This window comes from Rana temporaria, chromosome 7, assembly GCF_905171775.1.
Source record: "Rana temporaria chromosome 7, aRanTem1.1, whole genome shotgun sequence".
In the NCBI taxonomy this organism is placed as follows: Eukaryota; Metazoa; Chordata; class Amphibia; order Anura; family Ranidae; genus Rana; species Rana temporaria.
The window spans coordinates 91457480-91484199 of record NC_053495.1 but is presented as its reverse complement, the minus strand read 5'-3'; the positions used below and the strand labels follow the sequence as shown (position 1 = coordinate 91484199).

At 47.4% G+C, this 26720-nt stretch overlaps 1 protein-coding gene across 4 annotated transcripts in view; it reads right to left on the bottom strand.

The window, feature by feature from the left end:
• Positions 1-26720, bottom strand: part of PMM1 (phosphomannomutase 1) — a 106048-nt gene that overhangs the window by 20716 nt on the left and 58612 nt on the right. For all 4 annotated transcript variants that reach the window (XM_040359643.1, XM_040359644.1, XM_040359645.1 and 1 more), the window contains 2 exons: positions 26322-26413; positions 1292-1391 (listed from right to left, as the gene is read on the bottom strand). In XM_040359643.1, coding sequence (XP_040215577.1) covers positions 1292-1391; positions 26322-26413 — 192 coding nt within the window. The remainder of the gene's footprint in view (positions 1-1291; positions 1392-26321; positions 26414-26720) is intronic.

The following is a 26720-nucleotide window of genomic DNA, read 5'->3' as shown; positions in this document are numbered from 1 at the left end:
AACAGAAGAATGGAGCAGGAGACAGCTACAGGACATGGTGCTTTGAAGGGAGATAACAAAACACTGCAGATATATGTGCCCAGCTCAAATCTCATGAATCAGGTTTACATACACTTTAACCACGTAAGGACCGCCTCCTGCACATAAACGTCGGCAGAATGGCATGGCTGGGCACATCCACGTACAGGTACGTCCTGTACTAGTACCCAGCCGTGGGTCGCTCCCGCGACCCGGTCCGAAGCTCCAGGACCGCAGGACTCGCGGACCCAATCACCGCTGGAGTCCCGCGATTGGTCCCCGGAGCTGAAGAACGGGGAGAGCCGTGTGTAAACACGGCTTCCCCGTTCTTCACTGTGGCGGCAGCATCGATCGCGTCATCCCTTTTATAGGGGGACACAATCGATGATGTCACACCTACAGCCACACCCCCCTACAGTTATAAACACACTTCAGGTCACACATAACCCCATCAGCGCCCCCTGTGGTTAACTCCCAAACTGCAATTGTCATTTTCACAATAAACAATGCATTTTAAATGCATTTTTTGCTGTGAAAATGACAATGGTCCCAAAAATGTGTCAAAATTGTCCAAAGTGTCCGCCATAATGTCGCAGTCACGAAAAAAATCGCTGATTGCCGCCATTAGTAGTAAAAAAAAATGTTTTTTATAAAAATGCAATAAAACTATCCCCTATTTTGTAAATGCTATAAATTTTGCGCAAACCAATTGATAAACGCTTATTGCGATTTTTTTTTACCAAAAATAGGTAGAAGAATACGTATTGGCCTAAACTGAGGAAAAAATATTGCATTTATTTCAAAATTGTCGCTCTATTTTTGTTTATAGCGCAAAAAATAAAAACCGCAGAGGTGATCAAATACCACCAAATAAAAGCTCTATTTGTGGGAAAAAAAGGACGCCAATTTTGTCTGGGAGCCACGTCGCACGACCGCGCAATTGTCAGTTAAAGCGACGCAGTCCCGATTTGCAAAAAGGGGCCTGGTCCTTTAGCTGCATTTTGGTCCGGGGCTTAAGTGGTTAAGGTAATTTGTAACGTTCTGACCCCACTGGCAGGTAATTTGCACAAAAACATGGATTTGTATTTTACTGCGTGATAATCGTTGGACAGTTTTTATTTGTGCCCCTTTTTATAACTCCTCAGGGAATATATATATATATTTTTTTAAGCATACCGGACTCGCTAGTCTCTTATCTTTAGGAGTAAGTGGGGACATTACAACTGACTGACATTACAACTAACTACAATTCTCCAGCAGTTGAATTACATACCTTATCCAACTCAGAAAATTCAATCCTCTCCTCTTGATTGCAGCTACGGCCAATAGGTGAGATGTTCAACATTCCATTACGAAATTCAATAAATGTTCCTCTGTGGATGAAAATGGAAAAAAAAAATTGTAATTAAAAATAGTTATCTACATAATTGAAAAAGTGATTATAGTAATTCACAAACTGAGGCTCTGAGACAGAAGGCTAGAGGTATTTGAAACAAAACAGGTTAATATCAACAATTTAGAGCATCTTTCAGTATGGCAGCCTATGGAATACATTGCAACTAATGTTACCAAACATCCTATAACACATATATCAGTCTCTGTAGGTTTAACACAATAGATCCATAATATTCCTTACTATGCCGGATTTGAACTTCTAAAATATTAACACTTACATCTGATATTCGAGTACAGTGCAGATCAGTTGCCAGTGTAAAGCTGGATGTTTTTTGTGTGTAAAATTGGCTAACGTATCCACATTCTGTCCCTTATTCAGTGCAAAGTTAGCGCAATATTAAACCCATAAGCAAACATTTATTATATTGCAGTTTACCAATCCTTAGATGTGAAGGCTGCATTAGTTTCCTTTTTTTAGGCTTCCTTTCTTTTATATTCATCTGTTGATCAAGCCAGTAGGTGTTTTCTTTCAACAGAAAAGCTCTCTTGCAGTTACAGGGATGAGACAGACCATTTAACATGGACAGGCATCATTAAAATGATCAGCTTTTATTTATGTTCAGCTTCAATTTTCTACTGTATTTAAATCTGTGCCCAGGAGACATGTCGCCGGCCAAAGCAGTGTGACAGGATCATAAATAAATGGTGATTCTGCGCAACATATCACACTAATGGAATAGTGATATCACATAAGCAAGATAAATGTAAGAGCTGACAAATAATCAGCATATAGTATTAAATGCAAAGAAAATAGTGAGTCCAAATATAAATATATATATACTCAAATAGTGAATAGTGAGTCCAAATTATATAATACTCATAAGGCGAATGTGCAAAAATATATAAAGAATATTGTGCAAAAAAAACGGAATGGAAGTTCAATCCCAATAGTAAACACAAATCAGCTGTCAGGGCAGATATTCTGAATGCACTGGATGAAGGTGAGCACCAGCTCTATGGTGTGAGTGCACGGCCGTGCGATAGAAGATAAACCAGATCCCTGGCTGAGCTCCCGGGACTCTTACCTCTCAGCCCTCCTAAATGGGCATTGATGTACAGGTCACTCGCAGCCTTCTATGGGTGGTCCCTGATGTTTCCTCTCTTGATCTGATGGATCCTTCCTTAATTGGGACAGATGCTCCTCAAAGCCAGATGGATGATGTGGGTTATAAGAGAGAGAGAGAGGGGACTCCCATAGTGAGGTAACGTTTGGTGCAGGTAAAATATGTTTATTGAGGAAAAACCTGCACTTACATTAAAAGAAAAATATAAGTGCAACGAGGAAACAAACAAGCGGCGTTTGAATCGCCAGCTTACGTCACTCCGGGTGTACGTCCTCCAATTCCTACGCGTTACGACACCACGTGTCTTCGTCTGGGGAAATCATTTATCTTCTATCGCACGGCCGTGCACTCACACCATAGAGCTGGTGCTCACCTTCATCCAGTGCATTCAGAATATCTGCCCTGACAGCTGATTTGTGTTTACTATTGGGATTGAACTTCCATTCCGTTTTTTTTTTTGCACAATATTCTTTATATATTTTTGCACATTCGCCTTATGAGTATTATATAATTTGGACTCACTATTCACTATTTGAGTATATATATATTTATATTTGGACTCACTATTTTCTTTACATTTAATACTATATGCTGATTATTTGTCAGCTCTTACATTTATCTTGCTTATGTGATATCACTATTCCATTAGTGTGATATGTTGCGCAGAATCACCATTTATTTATATTCCTGTTTTATGTCATGTAAACATAATTAGGTTTTGCTGCACTATATATTTTTGGTGGATTCACTCATTTAGGATCCATTTTAGCGCAAAAGCACTTGTCACTTTATCCAGTGTGACAGGATCGCTGCGTGGACTTTGATCTAAGGTAAGTATATCATAATGAGCTAGTATGCTATGCAAAAAAGCAGCTTTTTATCTTATTTTAGAGTGCCCCTCAGCGATCACGTAAATAGCCGCCACTCTCCTCCCCCTATCTAAAAACTACAGAGGGAGGGGCTGAGAATCACCCACTGATGGCAGCCGGGAGGAGGGGAAGGGAGGAGAGCCGCAGGTGGTCACGTAAGCGCCGCTCTGAAATAAGGTATAAAGTGGCATATTTTTTATAAAGAACATACACTGGGGCACATAACGTAATCTATCAAGGGATTTTAGCCCCCATTCACATTGTAACGCCGCGTACGCGGCGTATTTTGCCGCGATTAGGTTACTTTTTTTTTTTTCACAAAGAATTGCCATTGATGTCTATGGCCGAACGCCAATGCCGCCTGAAAAAAAGGGTCCGGGACTTGTTTTCAGGTGGCAGGCGTACGGCGTTTATGAAATGTGAACCATCTCATAGACATCAATGGCAATTCTCCCCTCCAGCGGCACGAGCGTCGGGCGTTTTGTCGCCAAGGTGTGAATGGAGCCTTAGTAAGCAAACAAAGGTCTTTTAGCAGCAGGAGGGGCAGGGAGCAGATTGGCAGAGACTAGCTGACAGGCAGAGAGAAGGAGAAGAGGGGGAGCGAAGAGACACAGCGGGGTGACGGAGGCACGTAAACTGACCACAGTAATCATGGATCAGCAGCCATGATAAACGTGGTCAGTTTACAAAGGGCAGCACCAGTCACGTATTTTAGATGATACAAAGGGACAAATTACACAGCACAAACACTGAGCACTTAGTCACAAATTCATGCTTTAACCACTTCCATACACAGCATTTTCAGCCCTTTCCCGGCCAGACCAATTTTTAGTTTTCAGCACTGTTGCACTTTGAATGACAATTGCGCAGTCATGCAACACAGTACCCAAATTAAATCTTCATGTTTTTTCCCCCACAAATAGAGCTTTCGTTTGGCACTATAAACAAAAGAAGAGCGTAATTTTTTTTTAAAAATATCAATATTTTTTACTTTTGATTTAATAAATATCACAATTTAAAAAACAAAAAAACTGTTCCCTCAGTTTAGACCGATACGTATTCTTCTACATATTTTTGGTAAAAAAAAAAAAAAAAAAAAAAAAAACGCAATAAGCGTATATTGATTGGTTTGCGCAAAAGTTATAGCGTCTACAAAATAGGGGATAGATTTATAGCATTTTTATTTATTATATATTTTTTTACTAGTAATGGCGGCGATCTGCGATTTTTATTGTGACCGTGACATTGCGGCGGACATATCGGACACTTTTTTGGGACCATTCACATTTATACAGCGATTAGTGCTATAAAACTGCACTGATTACTGTGTAAATGTGACTGGCAGGGAAGGGGTTAACACTAAGGGGCGCTGAAGGGGTTAATATATTCCCTGGGAGTGATTATTACTGTAGGGGGAGGGGGACTCAAAAGGGGAGGAGACCGATGTGTGTTCCTCTGTACTGGGAACAAACATCGGTCTCCTCACCTCTGAGGCCTCGTACACACGACCGAGGAACTCGTCGTAAATGAAACATCGTTTTCCTCGACGAGTTCCTTGTTAGGCTTGTCGAGAATCTTGACAAGCTTTTTTTTCCGTACACACTGTCAAGACAAAATCTTGTCGTTCTCAAACACGGTGACGTAAAACACGTACGACGGCACTATAAAGGGGAAGTTTGATTCCACTGGCACCACCCTTCTGAGCATGTGCGGGTTTCTAAGCATACACACGAATGTGTTTCTCGTCGAAAACCAACACGACAAGGAACACGACGAGGAAATTAAGACTCCCGACAAGGAAAAAGAGAACTTGTTCACTTTTTTTCTCATCGAGTTCCACAACAGTTTTCTCGATGAAAAACATACACACGACCATTTTCCTTGGCAAAAAAGCTCTGCCACCAAGTTTCTTGATGGATTCTGTCGAGGAAAACGGGCGTATGTACGAGGCCTGACAGGAGGTGGATCTGTGCGTTTACAGATCTGACCTCTGACAGGAGGGCACGTGCACCGAGTCACGAGCGGTGCCGCGGGCGCGCGCGCCCTAGAGTGTCGGGAAGAAAGAACGTCATAAGACGTCCACCCGGAGGGAGGGTTCCTGCCGGCATCATTTTATAATGGACCGGTAAGGAAGGGGTTAAAGGAACAGGATCAATTTTTTTTTAGGGTTACAGCCACTTTAATTACAAGAGGCCCCAGGTTGTTTCATAGTTTATAAAGGCTGCATATCACTGTAAATGTTGCAGTTAAACATCTAAGAATTTTTTTCTGGTTATAAAGCTTTTTAGACAATTTTTTCACCGCTCCAGGTGAGCCTCGTAGATCATCAAGGGTTGTTGAACCACCAGGGTGCCGGCAATGCTGATTATAGCACATAGACGAAAAAAACTCTGGATAGCCGCACTCCAAAATGACTTAAAATAAAGTTGGTCTTTTATTGTCAAAAGCACATGCAGACACTGCAAACAACAAGTACAGAATGGCCGACGCGTTTCACGCTGCAATTCAGCGCTTAGTCACAGGTTCACACTAAAATAACATATATACCAATACCACCATCATGTGAGAAAACATTCGCCAATGGCGGAGCTGGATCAATCAAATAATTAAACAGTTAATTGCATACATATTCAATCTGAATCATATAGAGCAGGTGATGTGACCTCCTTTACAATTAACATGTTAAAGTAAGAAAAAGGATGTAAAAAACATGCATATAAATAAGACATGTAAATAACAAAAAAACACCTATATATCCCTTCAAGATACCAAAGTTATGGAGTAACCATTGTGACCTATGTGTAACTCCACATAAAGTTGCATTTTATGTGCGTGTTCTGAGTATTTTAGAAAAATAAAATGAAATAAAGTTTTCGTGCATTTTGAGAAAACACAACTATTGTACAGATATAAGCACTCCTGTGTAATGCTGTGAAATTCCCCATCAGGCTATTGATCTTATTAGGTGTACACCTTTACAGCCTTTTGGAGAGTCATGTTTTGTTTTCCGATAATTAACTCTTGCACTACACGATCATCATGCTTCTATTTTTCGGCCCATGATTAGATACTATAGAGGTCGGCACATATCCGAAGATGCACTCACATCAACCTTGTAGAATTTAGTGAAAGTGTGAACGGACGACCAAGTCGCCGCTTTACACACCTGGGAAACAGATGATTGATGTCGGAAAGCCCAAGAGGCACCTATTGCCCTGGTCGAATGCACCGTGAGAGGAAAGGGGGGCGCCCGACCCTTTATGGAGCAAGCCTGAATCACTATCTGTCGGATCCAGCTTGAGATGGTGGCCGACGAGACCGCTAGGCCCTTCTTGGGACCATTTACCGAGACAAACAGTGAGTCTGACCTCCGGAACAGAGCAGCAGCGGAAAGGTACACTTCTCAGAGCTCGGACAACGTCGCCTCCTTAGGATGTGATGGATAAGGGCACAAGAATGAAAGTACAATGTCCTCATTGAGATGGAAGGCCGAAACGACCTTAGGTAGAAAAGAAGGCTGCGGACGCCACCTTATCCTTGTGGAAGATCAGATAAGGAGCCACCAAAAAGATCACCTTCTGAGAAAGTGTCAACAAGGGAATCTCTCTAATCTCTTCAAACGGTGGTTTCTGAAGCACCGAGAGGACCAGATTAAAGTCCCACGAAGGTAGCGGAGGACGGACCGGAGGGGCCACATGCCGAACCCCCTGTACAAATGTTCTCACTAGAGAGTAAGCCGCCAGGGGTCGCTGAAAAAAAAACAAAAAACAGCCAGGGCAGATATCTGCCCCTTAATCGTACTTAAAGCAAGCTTTTGGTCCACCCCGCGGTGTAAGAACAGCAGGACTCTGAAAACCAAATAAGTCCGCGGATTCCACCTCATTTCCTCGCAAAGGATTTAGTAAGCCTTCCAAGTGCGATGGTAAATCCTCCTAGAGCAGGGGTCTCCAAACTTTTCAACAGGAGGGCCACATTGAAGATTTTACAAGTATTCGGGGGCCGGAAAAAAAAATCAGTTATGTATTAAATTAAATGTATATATTTTACATGGATTGTTTTTGTAATCAGCATGATATGACTGAGAACAAAAGAGAAAAAACTTTAGCAAAACAACGCAAAGACATTCAAAATAAACTTGGGCCTTTAATTTTAGTCGAAGTAAAATAAAATCAGTCTGCAACTTTCAACACAGATCTGGCAATTTTGTGTAAACAGCAAAACATAATGCAAAGAATTTTGTGCTTCAGGTTCACAAAAAAAAAACATGTTTACAAATTCAATGTGAACGATGGAGCCGATTTTTTAATTTCAAAATGTCACTGTACTGAGGTTTCAGGCTTGAGGAGCCAATTATTAGGATGGACTTCAAATGATCATCCGATAAATTTGCTCGATATTTGGACTTGACATACTTCATTTTTGAAAATGTTTGTTCGCACAGGTATGTTGTACCAAAGACTGACACAAGTCTACGAGCAAATTGCTTCAAATTTGGAAACTGCTCAGGCTGCAAAGATTTATAAAATTGGATCAAATTTCCTTCTTTATATTTGTCTTTCAGCATGTCATCTGATTGTAGGTCAATAATTTCCAATTGAAACTGACTTGGGAGTGTTTCAACATTGCAGTCAAATGGATTTTGAAACAGTTTTATATCATCTGCTCTACCATCAAGATCAGAAAATCGCTCCCGAAATTGTTTTTGCAAACCCTGAATGATTACAGTTGCAAATGAAGAAGGAAATTCTGTTTTGCTCTCTTTATGAAATTTTTCACAACATGGGAAATGAACCAAATTATGGTCTTTCACCTGTCCTTCAAAAAGCATGAGTTTTGCCCTGAATGACTTGACATGCACAAATAGGTCACAAATCAAATTGGTTTCACCTTGCAATTTCAGATTCAGTTGATTCATATGGTCTGTCAAATCTGCAAAAAAAGCCAATTTCCAAAGCCAGTCAGTGTTTGACAAAAGTGGGTCGGGTCGATTTTTTTCTGTTAGAAATGAATTAATTTCTTCTCTGAGGTGAAAGAAGCGTGATAGAACTGTTCCACAACTAAGCCATCGAACTGCTGTGTAGTAAGTCAAGTCAATGTACTTTGAGTCAATTTCTTTTAGAAAATCACGAAACTGGCGATGATTAAGCCCATGAGATCGAATAAAATTTACTACTGAAACAACAGGTTTCAGAACACAAGACATATCCAGATATTTTCCACACAATGCTTGCTGATGGATAATGCAATGCAGGAACATGGGCTTTGAGAATCCACCAACCTCGCAAGTTTTCATTATTTGTCCAACTAAACCTTTCTTCGCCCCAGACATGTTTTTTCCTCCATCAATTGTCACACATTGCAGTTTATTCCACTCCAGGTTATATTCCGTCACAGTTTTTTGCAGTTCTTTGAAGATGTCTTCTCCAGTTACTGTGCTGTGCATGCTATGCACTGATGCTAACTCTTGTGTGACATCAAATTCGCTGTCGACACCACGAATGAACACTAAAAGTTGTGATGTATCACACACATCAGTTGACTCATCAAGTGCGAGAGAATACACAAGAACATTTTTTGCTTTTTCTGCAATTTGATTAACTATATTGCTTCCTATATCGTCAATTCTACGAGCAATAGTATTAGGTGCAAGACTTATAGTTTTGAACAAATTAGCTTTTTCTGGGCATAACTCTTCCACTGCTTCCATCATACACTCCTTAATAAGATCTCCGTCCGTGAATGGTTTTCCTCTTTTAGCCAAGGCATAAGCAACTTTATAACTGGCCCGAGTTAAAGCTTCATTTTCACTTTTCTTTTGCGTAAATAGAGCTTTTTGGGAAAGCAAATTGCGTTGCATCAATTGAAATTTTTCCGAACGCTGTTTTCCTGTGAATTTAGAATAACTTTGCTCGTGTTTTGTCTCATAGTGCCGACGCAAATTGTACTCCTTCAAAACTGCAACATTTTCATTGCATATGAGACACGAGGCTTTATCGCCCGCTTGTACAAAAAAGTACTTTAGGTTCCATTGTTCATTAAATATGCGGCATTCGCTGTCCACTTTTCTTTTCTTTTTTCCTTCCATAACTGAAGGAGATATCTGAACAAGGAAAAGATTTGAGAGTTTACGCTTACATCAGAGTCCTCATCATAGTCCCCCCTTATGTCTGTGCCATCCTCCAGATCCCCATTATATATGTATCTCAGATCACATCTGTGTCCCCATCAGAGTCTTCCACACGTCTGCGACCTCATCATAGCCTTCCACACGCCTGTGTCCCCATCAGAGCCTTCCACACGTCTGCGACCTCATCAGAGCCTTCCACACGTCTGCGACCTCATCATAGCCTTGCACGCGCCTGTGTCCCCATCAGAGCCTTCCACACGTCTGCGACCTCATCAGAGCCTTGCAAATGCCTGTGTCCCCATCAGAGCCTTGCACACGCCTGTGTCCCCATCAGAGCCTTGCACATGTCTGCGACCTCGTCATAGTCTTCCACACGTCTGCGACCTCATCATAGCCTTTCACACATCTGTGTCCCCTTCAGAGCCTTCCACACATCTGCGACCTCATCATAGCCTTCCCCACGTCTGTGTCCCCATCAGAGCCTTCCACACGCCTGTGTCCCCATCAGAGCCTTCCACACGCCTGTGTCCCCATCATAGCCTTCCACACGCCAGTGTACCCATCAGAGCCTTCCACACGTCTGCGACCTCATCATAGCCTTCCACACGCCTGTGTGTCCCCATCAGAGCCTTCCACACGCCTGTGTCCCCAACAGAGCCTTCCACACGCCTGTGTCCCCATCAGAGCCTTCCACACGCCTGTGTCCCCATCAGAGCCTTCCACACGCCTGTGACCTCATCATAGCCTTCCACACGTCTCTGTCCCCATCGGAGCCTTCCACACGTCTGTCCTCATCGGAGCCTTCCACACGCCTGTCCCCATCGGAGCCTTCCACATGCCTCTGTCCCCATCGGAGCCTTCCACACGTCTGTGTTCCCATCGGAGCCTTCCACACGTCTGTGTCCCTCATTAGAGACTCCCCATCATCTGTGTCCCCATCAGCAGCGTCCCCAGCAATATCCCCGTCGCCACAGCCATGTCCCCATCACCACAGCCATGTCCCCATCACCACAGCCGTGTCCCCATCCCCACAGCCATGTCCCCATCACCACAGCCGTGTCCCCATCCCCACAGCCGTGTCCCCATCCCCACAGCAGTGTCCACAGCAATATCCCCATCAGAACAGCAATGTCCCCATCATCGCTGATGGGGACACCGCTGATGGGGACACCCGTGTTCCTATCAGCGGTGTCCCCATCAGCACAGCGGTGTCCCCATCAGCACAGCAATGTCCCCATCAGCACAGCAATGTCCCCATCAGAACAGCATCGCTGATGGGGATGCCGCTGATGGGGACATTGCTGTGCTGATGGGGACATTGCTGTGCTGATGGGGACACCGCTGATGGGGACACCATTGATGGGGACACCCGTATCCCCATCAGCACAGCAATGTCCCCATCAGAACAGCAATTTCAGCATCAGCACAGCAATGTCCCCATCAGCGGTGTCCCCATTAGAAGCTGATGGGGACGCCGCTGATGGGGACATTGCTGTGCTGATGGGGACACCGCTGATGGGGACACCATTGATGGGGACACCCGTGTCCCCATCAGCACAGCAATGTCCTTATCAGAACAGCAATATCAGCATCAGCACAGCAATATCCCCATCAGCGGAGTCCCCATCAGCAGTGTCCCCATTAGCAGCGGATTGGAACACCACTGTGTCCCTATCAGCGGTGTCCCCATCAGAAAAACAATATTCCCATCAGAAAAACAATATTCCCATCAGAAAAACAATGTCCCCATCAGCGGAGTCCCTATCATCGCTGATAGGGACACTGCTGATGGGGACGCTGCTGTTGGGGACATTGCTGTGCTGATGGGGACACCGCTGATGGGGACACCATTGATGGGGACACCCGTGTCCCCATCAGCACAGCAATGTCCCCATCAGCACAGCAATGTCCCCATCAGCACAGCAATGTCAGCATCAGCACAACAATGTCAGCATCAGCACAACAATGTCCCCATCAGCACAGCAATGTCCCCATCAGCACAGCAATGTCAGCATCAGCACAGCAATGTCAGCATCAGCACAGCAATGTCAGCATCAGCACAGCAATGTCCCCATCAGCATCTGATGGGGACATTGCTGTGCTGATGGGGACACCGCTGATGGGGACACCCGTGTCACCCTTAAGCACAGCAATGTCCCCATCAACGATGTCCCCATCAGAACAGCAATGTCCCCATCAGCGGAGTCCCCATTAGCAGCTGATAGGGGCCACCACTGATGGGGACACTGCTGTTGGGGACGCGGCTGATGGGGACACCATTGATGGGGACACCCGTGTCCCTATCAACGGTGTCCCCATCAGAACAGCAATGGCCAAATCAGAACAGCAATGTCCCCATCAGAAAAGCAATATTCCCATAAAAAAAAACAATATTCCCATAAGAAAAAAAATATTCCCATCAAAAAAACAATATTCCCATCAGAAAAACAATATTCCCATCATGGGGACACCCACTGATGGGGACGCTGCTGTTGGGGACATTGCTGTGCTGATGGGGACACCACTGATGGGGACGCTGCTGTTGGGGACATTGCTGTGCTGATGGGGACACCACTGATGGGGACACCATTGATGGGGACACCCGTGTCCCTATCAGCGTTGTCCCCATCAGCACAGCAATGTCCCCATTAGCGGTGTCCCCATCAGCACAGCAATGTCCCCATCAGAACAGCAATGTCAGCATCAGCACAGCAATGTCCCCATTAATGATGTCCCCATCAGAACAGCAATGTCCCCATCAGCGGAGTCCCCATTAGCAGCTGATGGGGACACCACTGATGGGGACACTGCCTTTGGGGACGCGGTTGATGGGGACACCCGTGTCCCTATCAGTGGTGTCCCCATCAGAACAGCAATGTCCCCATCAGAATGGGGACGCTGATGGGGACATTGCTGTACTGATGGGGACACCATTGATGGGGACACCTTTGTCCCCATCAGCAGTGTGCCAATCAGCGGTGTCCTCAGCAATGTCCCCATCAGCACAGCAATGTTCACATCAGCAGTTTCCACATTAGCAGCGACCCCATCATTGCTGATGGGGACGCCGCTGTGCTGATGTGGAAACCGATGATGGGTCACCGCTGATGGGGATACCCATGTCCCCAGCAATGTCCCATCAGAACAGCAATGTCCCCATCAGCAGTGTCCACCGCAACATCCCCATCAGCACAGCAATGTCCCTGTCAGCGGTGTCCCCAGCAGCATGTGTCCCCATCACCGCTGATGGGGACACCTCTGATGGGGACATTGCTGTGCTGATGGGGACATCGATTATGGGGTTACCGCTGATGGGGACATTGCTATCCTGATGGGGACACCATTGATGTGGACACCCATGTCCCCATCAGCAGTGTGCCAAACAGCGGTGTCCCCAGCAATGTCCCCATCAGAACAGAATTGTCCCCATCAGCAGTGTGCCCATCATCGCTGATGGGGACACCTCTGATGGGGACATTGCTGTGCTGATGGGGACACCATTGATGGGGACACCCGTGTCCTCATCAACGGTGTCCCCATCAGAACAGCAATGTCCCCATCAGCACAGCAAAGTCCCCATCAGCAGTGTCCCCAGCAGCACAGCAATATCCCCATCAGTATGTGTCCTCAGCAGCATGTGTCCCCATCAGCGCAGCACAGCAATGTCAGCGTTCCCCATTGTGTCCCCATCAGCGTTGTGCAACACTTGCCTCCGCTGTAGCCGGCTTCTGCTCCTCTTCTTTTTTTTTTCTTCTTGGACTCCTGAGTCCCGACTCCCGCCCGCTGCTACACACGTGGATTTGTTATTTCAAACAGCGGGCGGGAAGAGGGGAGGTGCCGCACCTGTGACGTCACTGGTTGCCGGGACATCGGCGGTCCCAGCAGCCAATCAAAAAGCACAGCGTGACAGCATGGGCGGTTGTGCGGCTTTCGTTCCTGCAACCTGTCAGCTGCGGGCGGGCGCGGAATGGAACACACAACACAAGCGTGACAGCATGGGCGGTTGTGCGGATTTGGTTCCTGCAACCTGCCAGCTGCGGGCGGGCCGGATCGAACGCACAAGCGGGCCGGATGTGGCCCGCGGGCCGGGGTTTGGAGACCGCTGTCCTAGAGGATAACTTCCTAGTCTTCCTCATGGTAGGAACCACAGAATCCAATAGGCCCCGGTCTCTTAGTACTTGGCTTTCAATAGCCATGCCGTTAAAGCCAGCGACTGTAAAGCAGGATGAAGTATGGGACCTTGTGACAGCAGGTCCTCTCTCAGCGGTAGACGCCGGCATACCAGGGACGCCGAGGCCAATCTGGAGCAATTAGGATCATTGGAATCCCCTCTGCCTCCACTCTGCGAAGCAGATGAGGAAGGAGCTTAAGGCCCCGTACACACGAGAGGATCTATCCGCTGGAATTTATCTGCGGATCAGTTCCAGCGGATAGATCCGCTGGTGTGTACAACCCAGCGGATATTTTTCCGCGGATTTTTTTCGGGCCGGCCGATTTCCAGCGGATAAAAATTTCTTAGCATGCTAAGAAATCTATCCGCTGGAATCAGCTCCAGCGGATCGATCCGCTGGTCTGTACAGACTCACCGGATCGATCCGTCCGAACCCATCCCTCGCATGCGTCGTAATGATTCGACGCATGCGTGGAATTCCTTATATGACAGCGTCGCGCACGTCGCCGCGTCATCATCGCGGCGATGGCGCGACACGTCATCGCGATGGGAATTCGGCGCGGATTTCGATCCGATGGTGTGTACACTCCATCGGATCAAAATCCTCAGAGGATTTATCTGCAGAAACGGTCCGGAGGACCGTATCCACGGATAAATCCTCTCGTGTGTACCCGGCCTTAGAGGAGGGAAGGCATAGATTAGCCGTTACTGACTCCACGGTGCCACTAACGCATCTGTCGCGTCTGCCCATGGGTCTCTTGACCTGGCCATAAACCTCAATACCTTCCGATTGAGTCGACACGCCAGGAGATCTACGTCTGACGTGCCCCATCTTTGGCAAAGGAGCCGAAACACATCCGGGCGCAGAGACCATTTTCCTTGGTCCAGCATCTGGCGACTCAGGTAGTCCGCCTGCTAATTTTCCACGCTGCAGCCGAGCTTCTTGTTCCTCCTTGATGATTAACATATGGCATAGCCATGGCGTTGTCTGACTGGATCCTGACTGGACGCCCCTGTAGCCTCTGAGACCATGTGGAGAGGCACAGCCTGATCGCCCGAAGTTCCAGGACATTGATCGGCAAGTGGGATTCCTCTGGAGACCAGCGACCCTGGGTCGACTGAACCCCCTAGACTCCCCCCCAACCGGTAAGGCTGGCGTCCGTCGTGATGACTATCCAGTGAAAGGGAAGAAACGACTTCCCGGACAGAAGTGCCGATGAGGTCAGCCACCAAACTAGGGAGGTTCTGACCAGGTGGCTCACCCGGATTTGACACTCGTGTGCGAGATTGCGCATATGGTACCGCCTCGAAGGAGGCCACCATGAGGCCCAGGACTTGCATGCAAAAGCGGAGTGACGACCATTTCTGGGATGTCAACTGCCGCACCGCAACTTCGAAGGGTCTGCAATTTTTCCACAGGGGAAAAAAAACCTTTGCCTCTGAGGAGTCCAGAATCCACCCCAGATATACTAGGCATTGAGTCGGTACCATTACTGACTTCTGAGTGTTCAGTACCCAACCAAAGTGTCGGAGGGTTTAATAGGTTATAGACAGGCTCTCCTCTAATTCTGAGCTTGAATCCTCAGAAGAAGATCGTCCAAGTAGCCCACGATAGCAATGCCACGCTGTCCTAGTAGGGCCAGAATCGGGGCGAGCACCTTGGTGAATACCCTTGGTGCCGATGCCAGGCCAAAGGGAAGAGCCACAAATTGGTAGTGGTCTTCCCCGACCGCAAAACGCAGATATCTCTGATGCTGGATGCATATGGGGACATGCAAATAGGCGTCCCTGATGTCCAATAATGCCAGGAAGTCCCCAGGCTGGAGGGCAGTGACGACAGAGCGTACCTTCACAAAGCAATTGAGGGCCCTGAGGTCCAGGATTGGATGAACGCCCCCCTTCCTTGGTACTATGAACAGATTTGAGTAAAATCCCTGAAACCCTTCCTGTACACCACTTCGCGTTTCAGCAGGTCTTGAACTGCCCCAAGTAGGGCTTACTGACGAGTCGGCTGTAACTGGAGGTTGGAGGGAAAGAATCTGTATGGTGGACAAGATAGGAATGCTATCTTGTACCCTGAAGACACTACTTCACAAACCCACTGGTCGGGGACCTGAGATGTCCACCGGGTCGCAAATTCGTGAAGACGTCCCCCCACCCGAGAGATGAGTGGGGGCAGACCTTCATGCGGATATAGATTTGTTTGCAGGCTTGTTAGGTTTGCAAAACCAGGGACGTCTCTGTCCCTGAGCAGGCACTTTATTGGCCTGAGGTCTTTTATCTGCCGCAATTGTGCGCGGTAAAGAAGGGCCCTTGCCTACGGCGTGGCTCCTTCCCCTTTTTGGATTGTGGGAGCAGCGTGCTCTTACCTCCTGTGGCATCTTTAATGATGTCATCCAGGGAAGCTCCAAAACGTCTGTCACCCTTAAAGGGCAAGTCCATCAGGGCCTTCTTGGAAGATTGGTCCGCAGACCAATTCTTTAACCAAAGTAGACGACGTAACACCACTGCATGGCTTGAAGCCCTGGCCAGCAGAGGAATCGTGTCCAGGGCTGATTCGCAAACGAATTTTAGGCCCTGTACCAGTTGGTCAGCTAGGGCTACCTCATCCGGTGAAGCCTGACGTGCTTCTAACCCATTGTGCAACATCTTTGCCCATTCCGTGAGTGTCTGAGACACCAGGGCCCCAACTAAGGTTGGGCGTACAGCCGAACCCACTACCGTGAACAGGTTCCGGGTGATCGCCTCAGCCTTCTTGTCCGCAAAGGTCCTTGAAGGCGGGATCCCCCTGCACCGGTATGGTGGTTAGCTTGTTTAGTCTGGACACAGGCGGGTCCACTATCGGGGGCGAGGTCCATTTTTTCCAGAAACTCTCTTCAAGAGGGTAACGCACCGCCAGATTTTTAGGGACTGAAAAAACCTTCTGTGGTTTATCCCACTCCTTGTATAAAAGTTTGTCTAAATAAGACACACAAGGAAACACCTTAGCAGTGCGGGTCGCCTTACGGAACCCAAAAGGGACCGGTGCTTCTGTTGCTTCTGCAGACCCCTCTATTTTTAGAGTATCTCGCACTGCGGTGATGTCACTTACCAGAGAACTATCGCGTGGTGACCTGGATCCGGAGTAATCCTCACTGTCCGGCCGATCCTGGTCCGCATCCTCAGATACCTCAGAACCAGGGTCCTGAGCCATAGCTGGACCTGGCTCCGTATCCGTGTTGTCCCCAGAAGATGGCGGGGGGAAGGGGTCGCTTTCTAGTCCCCGTTTTCCCACGCGCTGCTTCCACCTTGGCAACAAAGGCATCTAGGATTGCCAACATAGCGTCTACCGATACATCGGGGGCAGGGGCATCAATTGGCAGCTCAGGTGTCTCAGGGGAAAAAACACCATGCTGCCCACATGCCTGACACAGGGACTCCCAAGCAAGGTACAGTAACTCACCCTCCTAGCTTCAGCAGAGACGAGGGGTTCCCCCCCAGAGGACTCACCACTCAGGAACAGCAGTACGGTGCCACTCGCTAGCAGAGCTAGTCAGCTATACAGTCTGACACTAGCAGCGTGTCTGTCGGTCTGTGCTGTTTAAAGATCTGATCGATGGCTACTCAGTAGGGCGGCTTCTTGTCAGCTCTACAAACTCACTTGTCAGCAGCGTGTGTCTGTCTGTCTGCGCCATTTAAAAGATATGATCTATGGCAAAATGGTACCGAGTGGCCACTAGAGGCCAACAATGCTGCGGGCCACAAGAACATGGCCGCCAAGCGTAGATAGAGTGTGGGGCCACAGAAAAATGGCCACCGAGCGGCAGCTAGAGGCCCACACAGGGCGGCCACAGAAACATGGCCGCCGACCGTGCTAGACGTGAAAGCGAGACACCCGGGACACTGGGACCGTCTATAGGAGCCTGGAGGATGAATGCGAAGGCCGCTGAGCGGCCGCTAGAGGCAACCACAATGCGGCCACAAAAACATGGCCGCTGAGCGTGGATGGTCAAGCACCGCCTGATCACATGAAAAATGGTCACCGAGGCGGCCGTTAGAGGCCAAAAACCAGCGCAAGAACATGGCCGCCAAAACAGCAGCAAGTAAACATAGCAGAAATCACAAAAAACATGGTCGCCGAGTGGTCGATAGAGGCCAAAAGCAAGGAGCAGACACACAGGTAAGTAAAATCTCTTATGACAGCTTCTAACACTGATTTAGCGGACGTATCTCATGGTTCCCCACGGGTGAACCACTCCCTAGGGGAAACCCAGCAGCTAACCCAGAGAGCCTAGGGAGGAGGGAAGGGAGGGAGGGGAGAAGGGAAGGATAAAACCCTTTACTAACCTCTCCAGGAATGCCCAGCTCTGTCTTCCTGTCGAAGCAGGGGATTACTACTTATCCTTCCTGTGAGATTGTGCTGGAAGCATCCCAGACAGACAATCTTCCGCATGGTGACAGAGGTGACTGTCTGCCCGGCTGCTGCGACTCGGCCCTATAGATCGGTCATATGCATGCCTTGGAGCGTATAGCTCACTGGCCACCCGTAGAGCGACGGGCCTGTCCTGGATGACCCAGTGCGTAGCTATGGTCGGCACACGTTCGATGGCCGAAACTGGGGGGACAAGGATCTGGGTTCCAACCTGTCGCCAAGTCGGCAGCTACATTAAATACCCTACCAGTCACCCTTGCACCATTTATGATCTGCCTGCATTGCACATAGATGCACAGAGACCCAGTGATGATGTCACTGGTTCTAAAATGAGATATTTAAAAAAAAAATGAACGTTGGTATATAGGAAGGGGATCCCGGGGAAGGAGGTGGGGGAGGTTCTGTCTCTACCTACCTCTACCATGTTTCCAATATGTTCCCACAATCTTGGTTATATGCCTTGTTTCTTTGGGGTAACTTTATAAGGTGGAACCTTATGTGCCCGCTATGAGATTATATATAATGATATATAAATAGTATGCTCATCAGCTGTACCTAGAGGGACGTTTTTTTTCCTTTGAGCAGTTATGTAGGACATACAGGGTCCAGAGGACTTGGCGTTTTAAATATGCACAGCTTTGCCGTGCTGCATTAGCTCAGTTTGGGGGAGGTGTTGTTCGGCTCTATAATACTAAATTGTAAGCAGTTTTGCTGGATCCAGATCCTGTAAAGCTGGTCTCTAGATATTAGGCGGACCTGGGTCCTGGTAATTCACAACTGGTTGAGCGGGTTATGACCCGTTGGACTGCTATTGCACCGGAGTTGTCAGATGAGATGCGGAGTGAGGTGTTTGCTATGTATACCTACATTTATTGCCTCAATGGACAGGATAATTCAGCTATGTTATCTACCCAAGGCATATTATACTCCTGTACATGTATTTTGTATGCATAAGAGAGATTTAGTGCTGTCAAATGCCAGCTGTGTAAGGGTATCTTTCTTTACATGGTGTGGGAGTGCTCCAAGGCAAGACCTTTCAGGTAGCAGAGTTCATAGCCAAAACTTTTGGCTTTCCTAACATCTGTAACCCCCTAAGGTATTTTAGGTGTTATCAGGGCCGGTGCAAGGATTTTTGCCAACTCAGGCGAAGGTGCATTTTGCCGCCCCCCCCCGGCACGCACACGCGCGCACACACATACACCATACATTATGTATGTATATATATATATATATCAGACCCCCCCCACTAACTACAGACCCCCCTCCCGCAGTATGGATCACCCTTACTAAAAACAGACCCCCCTTCCTCAGTACAGACCACCCTCCGTCAGTATAGACCCCACACTAAGTACAGACCACCCTCCGTCAGTATAGACCCCACACTAAGTACAGACCACCCTCCATTAGTATAGACCCCCCATCAGTATAGATATCCCCCCTTTAGTGCAAACCCATCAGTATAGATTTCCCCCTTTTAGTGCAGATCCCCCACTAGTATAGAATCCCCCTTAGTGCAGACCCCCACAGTATAGACACCCCCTCATGGTGCAGACACCCCCATCAGTATAGACATCCCCCTCAGTATAGACATCCCCCCTCAGTATAGACCCCTTCCTCCATGGCAGCCGACAGGGGGTATTACGGGGCACCAGCACACAGGGGGGTCCGGACAGCAGGGGGTTTGGAGTGGGGGGCAAATAAAGAGGAGGGGGACAATTACAGAGATTGGGGGGGGCAATTACAGAGGAGGGGAGGTAATTACAGAGATGGGGTGCAAATACAGAGGAAGGGGGTGCAAATACAGAGATAAGGGGGCAATTAAAGGAGGGAGGTGAAAATACAGAGGAGGGGGTAATTACAGAGGAGGAGGGTGCAAATACAGAGGAGGGGGACAATTACAGAAGAGGTAGGGTGAAAATACAGAGGAGGGGGGGAATACAGAAGAGGGGGGTGAAAATACAGAGAAGGGGGGACAATTACAGAAGAGGGGGGTTAAAATATAGAGGAGGGGGAACAATTACAGAAGAGAGGGGTGAAAATACAGAGGAGGGGGGGATACAGAGGAGGGGGGACAATTACAGAAGAGGGGGGTGAAAATACAGAGGAAGGGGGAATACAGAAGAGGGGGGGCAAATACAGAAGAGGGGGGTCAATTACAGAAGAGAGGGGTGAAAATACAGAGGATAATACAGAAGAGGGGGCGAAAATACAGAAGAGGGGGGCGAAAATACACAAGAGGGGGTGAAAATACACAAGAGGGGGGCGAAAATACACAAGAGGGGGGCGAAAATACACAAGAGGGGGGTGGAAATACACAAGAGGGGGTGGAAATACAGAGGAGGAGGGGGGTGGAAATACAGAGGAGGAGGGGGGTGGAAATACAGAGGAGGGGGGGTGGAAATACAGAGGAGGGGGGTGGAAATACAGAGGAGGAGGGGGGTGAAAATACAGAGGAGGAGGGGGGTGAAAATACAGAGGAGGAGGGGGGTGAAAATACAGAGGAGTGGGGAGAAAATACAGAGGAGTGGGGAGAAAATACAGAGGAGGGGGGAGAAAATACAGAGGAGGAGGGGGGTGAAAATACAGAGGAGGTGGGAGAAAATACAGAGGAGGGGGGGGAGAAAATACAGAGGAGGGGGGAGAAAATACAGAGGGGGGAGAAAATACAGAGCAGGGGGGAGAAAATACAGAGCAGGGGGGGAGAAAATACAGAGCAGGGGGGGAGAAAATACAGAGCAGGGGGGGAGAAAATACAGAGCAGGGGGGGAGAAAATACAGAGCAGGGGGAATACAGAGTCCAAACATAAGGGAGAGAGAGAGAGGTGACAGGCAGCTGCTGGTGCGGAAGTTTTAATAAAATAAATGCTTAAATACAACCCACTCACTCTTCATGTTAGAGCTGTATATGTCAGTCTGTGAAGTTGGCTGTCCCATTCTCCCCTCTGATCCACACTGCTGTTATCACTGAATCACTGGAGGAAACAGAGCCGCGGGAAACTCATGTGAACTGTCAGCCTCTGATGATGGAGGCGTGGTTAAGCCTCCGGAATGCTCCGATTGGTCACAGCAATCCCAGGCTGACAGCACACTGCAGTTTTCCCGCGGCTCTGTATCCTTGGCTTCTTCCAGTGATTCAGTGATAACAGCAGCGTGGATCAGAGGGGAGAATGGGACAGCTGACTTTACAGACTGACAGTCAGCTGTCCCATTCTCCCCTCTGATCCACGCTGCTGTTATCACTGAATCACTGGAAGAAGCCAAGGATACAGAGCCGCGGGGAAACTGCAGTGTGCTGTCAGCCTGGGATTGCTGTGACCAATCGGAGCATTCCGGAGGCTTAACCACGCCTCCATCATCAGAGGCTGACAGTTCACATGAGTTTACCGCGGCTCTGTTTCCTCTGACAAGAGTGAGTGGGTTGTATTTAAACATTTATTTTATTAAAAACTGTCTCTGACCAAACAATCAGAAACGGACTTCATGGGGGTGGCCTGAGGGGCCAACGTCCTCTAGTGGGCCCTGTGCATACTTCCCATCACCATGGAGCTTGATTGGCATTTGCCATTGAACACCAGAATTGGCAGGTCCGCCACTAGCACCCTGCGTTTTTCACAGATGAGAGCAGGTTCACCCTGTGCACATGTGACAGACGTGAAAGGGTTTGGAGAAGCCGTTATGCTGCCTGTAACATCGTTCAGCATGACCGGTTAGGTGGTGGGTCAGTGATGGCCTGGGGAGGCATATCCATGGAGGGATGCACAAACCTCTACAGCAGGGGTGCCCAACCTTTTGAAGATCGAGGGCCACTTAAGCAACTTGGTAACCAGTCGGGGGCCACAATGAGCGTAGCGGGTGGATGACAGGTCACGGCTACTCTATAGGCCCTCTGACCCGCCCAGATGAAAGGGGACGAACTCCCTTCTGTTTTTCGAATTGGAGGTAGGTGGGCGTAAACGGACATCTGGCACTCTATAGAGGTGAATTGAGGGCCCCATTTGGTCGGGCTGATCGTGTGAAAAGGGCTTAAGACTGCTTTCACACTGATGTTCTGTGGTTTACCCACACCCCGGGTGCAACGTGGTGCACCTGTGTCTATCCTGGAGGTTAGCTGAACTTTGCCATAGACTCTGCCTGTGTAAAAGCTGGCGCTGTAGAGTAAGCATCGGCTTATGGGGCTCTGCTCCGCAGCCGCTTTCTTCCTCTACCACCAGATTCATTCACCACGCTGATGCTGTGGTATGGTGGGTCAGCAACCTGTGATCTGGGCTTGCCAACCCACCATTCCAGAGCAGGAGGTCGCGGGCCACATCAGAGGGCACCGCGGGCCACATGTGGCCCCCGGGCCACTGGTTGGCCACCCCTGCTCTACAGGCTAGACAATGGCACCCTGACTGCCATTAGGTATCAGGATGAAATGCTTGAACACTTTGTCGGACCCTGCGCTGGTGCACAACAATAAAGTCCACAATATTCAGTGTCAGAAGAGTGCTCATGCTCAAATTAAAAACAAACAAATCTGTGCTCCACTTGCTTAGTGATCAGACCAGGTGCCCCAAATGGATGTAAACTTAACCTAGGTGTTAACCACCTATCTCTAGTGTGGTTACTTGTGTTTAGTTACGGTTCTCCAAAGCCTTAACACCCTACACTGTCGGCACTCCTGGCCTCTCACTATTTGGGACACCTAAGGCTCCCCGTCGATGCACTGGGTAAACTGTGTTTTAGACACTGAGTGTCAACTGTTCTGTAACAATTTAGCTTTACTAGCACTCACATCAATATGATGTACTGAGCTCTTGGTTATACACTTTCTTATCCCTAAAATATGCACTATACCTTTCACAATATGTTACATTGTGTACTAATGACGTATTTTACTGCACCATGTTCTTTTTCAAATAAATAGTTTGAACAAGAAAAAAAAAAAAAAGCTGCCTAATGATTAATACCATTTTCTAATAAAGATATGTGGTTTCTATTAGCCCAAAGATACCTGCCTGGCAAACTACCGTATTTTTCGGACCATAAGACGCACTTTCCCCACCCAAAAATATGGGGGGAAAATGTCTCTGCATCTTATGGTCCGAATGTACATCGGGCCCTGCCCCCCGCCACTGCCCGCAAAAAAGCCCCCCCCCCCCGCACTGTACTGCCGAGTCCCGGTTCCCGCGGCCTCCTCCCTTACAGTTGTAGTGCTGTATGTACTGACCTCAGGGTTTGCTGGCTGTAAGGAAAACCACTGCTTAAACCTTTGAAAGGGTTATCTGCTCTGACAATGAGAAGCTGCCTAACCATACCAGGTGAAGCTGCCCATTTTCCGAATTTCTGGATGGGCATGACAGTATGTATCCCACTGACTCAAGCAGCCAGGGATAAGCCAATGTATAAACCAAGAAGTCAGTAAGAGTTCCATGTCAGGATGCTTTCTGTTTTTTTGGGATTGTGCCACCCATACATGTCTTAGGGGTACTATGTGGCTCCTCTGTGGACATAGGTACAGCTTTGGTGATTGGCACATGGTCCCTTAAAGGAAGCATTTTAGGACATATTTGGAGATCTTTCATCCTTAACCTCTCAGATTGAGCCATAGAAATCGCCTCGCTCCTTGCAGCTCAGGTAGGCTCAGTTTAATTCTCCCTCCCGTTCAAGTTGGGTTTCTGGACCAGTGGCCTAAACTTGTGGTTGAAGAAACTAAATCGTCTGCAATGTCTTTCCTTTTTCTGACGACCTGGTGGTGCAGTCAGACACCAGCAAAGTGTAGGGGAGCCCTACTTCAAGAGCAATGGGCTTAGAGCCAATGGTCTTTTTTAAGGATCCAAGACTCCGTTTTGGAGTTGAGAGCAGCTTTTCAGGCTCTTGGCCTTCAGTGACCTCATCCGGGGTAAGACTGTTCTGGCAAAGTTGGACAGCGCAACGACTGTGGCCTACATTTGGAAACAAGACTCAGTCTCTTACTTCTGAAGGAGTTTTTCTCTAATTCTAGAATCCACCCAAGTCAATCTTCTGCAGCTATCTGCGGCCTATGTGCCTGTTTGGAAGAATCTTTAGGCAAAATACTTGTCCAGAACAAGTCTGGACGACAATGAATTATCCAGACTACTGCAAGTCTTCCGAGAACTATCAGAGCTTGGTGTTTTTCTTCCAGGAGGTAGACTGCTTACATTCCCAGTCAACTCTAAGTTTCTGAAGTTCCATTCCAGGGCCCAGAATCAACAACTATCGGGGTGGAGGTGCTGACCGAAGAATGGATCTCCAAGACAGCCTATGCCTTTCTGATGCTCCCTCTGATTCTCAGCTTCCAGCTGAGAATGGTGACAGTTCTGGTACTCTCTGCTCATCCTTATGAGTGTCAAAGAGCGACTCCCTCTGCCTGGTAGATTAAATCTTCTCCAGTCCCATTCATCCAGCATCCGACAGGCTCAGGCTGATGGTCTGAATCTGGAGAGGCAGAGGCTAATGGATATCGAATGCTCTGTGAAGATTTTGTATAATCTTACGAAACAGGAAAGGACAGCGCTAAGCGTGCCTATAGAATATGGCATAAATTCCCAGTATAATTTCTGATCAAGATTTTACGCTGGAATCTTCAGAAACCTGTTCTGAAATGCCTGCAGGCGTGGCTTGATTTAGTTCTATGGGCATGCATTTTGGCTATCTCTGCCTTCACCGGCATACAGCGGGCATCCAACGCCTAATTATACAGTTTTTCAAGATGCAATTTGGTTGAAACTTCAAATTATTTCCAGAATGAAATATCCCAATGCTGTTGGATGTAATTGCATCAGATGCCTTCAATCACCCTGTGGTACCTCTCACTGAAACTGATTTACTGGGGGCAATTACATCAGCATTGGTGTCCTTGGGGTTTAAAGAACCCATACTCGCATACTTCCCAGACACGATGGTGCTCATGCCAATGCTCGAATTTGTGCCTGAACTGACCTTCAGAGTCCATATCACACAAGAGGTTTTCCTCCTACGTTCCCTTTGGGGAGTACTCAAGAAATGAGCCCATTGGATGTGGGCTAAGCTCTAAAATATTTAATCAATGCTACTCCTGCCATCAGGAAGTCTGCGCATCTGTTTGTCATTTTCAGGTGGAACACATAATGATTTTATGGCTTCCAGCAAGATTATTGTCTCTTGGTTGGTAAACTCATCTCCTTGGCCTGCAAGTTGAAAGGGTTGGCTGTGCCAGGAGAATCACAGCACTCTTCACTAGAAGGGTCTGGACCTTGAGAGTGGCAGCAGGCCGGGTGTCTGAAACTATCTGCAAGGCAGCTACGTGGACACCAAAATATTCATATTCATGGCTTAATGACAATTGAGTTTGGCGAGGCATCCTGGCTTCTGTTACTGTTTTAGTCAGAAATGAGGAGTGTGCAGCATTATCCCTCCACTGTTTTGGCTTGTTAGTTCCCAGCTGTGCTGACATGGAGCTGTCAGGAAAACGGAAAATTGAATTCAAATACTTACCGTAATTTTGCTTTCCTGACGAGCTCCATGGCAGCACAGATACAACCCAGCTTGGTAGGACTAGTTACAGAACGCTGAGGCTGTAGGTGGGTTCAAATTTATATGAGTAAAGTCCTGTGGGGGGCGGAGCTTATACCCAGCTGTGCTGCCATGGAGATCATCAGGAAAGGAAAATTAAGGTAAGTATTTGAATTCAATTTTCCGTTTTCAAACAAAAACAACAAGAACGGGTTATTAACAGATTAATATTTAAAGCGGAGTTCCACATAAAAGTGGAACCTCCGCTTTAAGCACTCCTCGCCCCCTGTGGGACAGGTGAGTGTCTGTTTATCAAAAGTCAGCAGCTAAACTTTTTATAGCTGCTGACTTAATAAATAAATAAAAGCCTGGAACTCTGCTTTAAGTATGAATCCTGTCATCTGAATGTTGGATTTACTCGCCTCTATAAAAAATGCTAAGATGTTCATACCTCAGAAAATCATGCCATCTGACCTGGGATATTAAAGTGAGCAACACAAACACGTCCTAAACGAGTGATATTCAAGGAATGACAAAATGCAACTGACTGGTTATTTGGAGCTTGAGTGGAACTACAACATTGATCCATGGACAAAAAAAGAACCTACATAATGACTCCATATATGTGACCATTGGATTATTAATAACCTTCACTAAACATATCTAGCAGCCTGAAAAGTGTTTACATTTCTGCAAACATGCTATTACCTACCGTTTCTTAGGCAGTTTGAGCATCGCAATGTAACTCAGACAGAAGTTAATAAGATCCTGAAGTAGTTCTTCCCCCAGGTGATTTTGTATGGCCTTGAAAAAAAAAAAAAAGCACAGGTCAAAATGTTATAAAAATGAATTCCAGGCATATGTAAAAAGCATAAATTAATGCCACTTTGTAATAAAGAATACATCATTAGATGCATTTTTTTATATGCAGTGTAAGTACCTACACTTGCCCTGGCATCGACCTCTTGCAGTTCATGTACAGCATGTCTGGGGTGTGAGAGGAAGCAGCAGCACAAAAGTAAATCAATTCATGTGCTGAAAATGAGCATGCTGATAGGACAAAGAAGAGTGACAGAGATAAGCTGTGTGGTTTTTCCTTTCACTGCCCAGT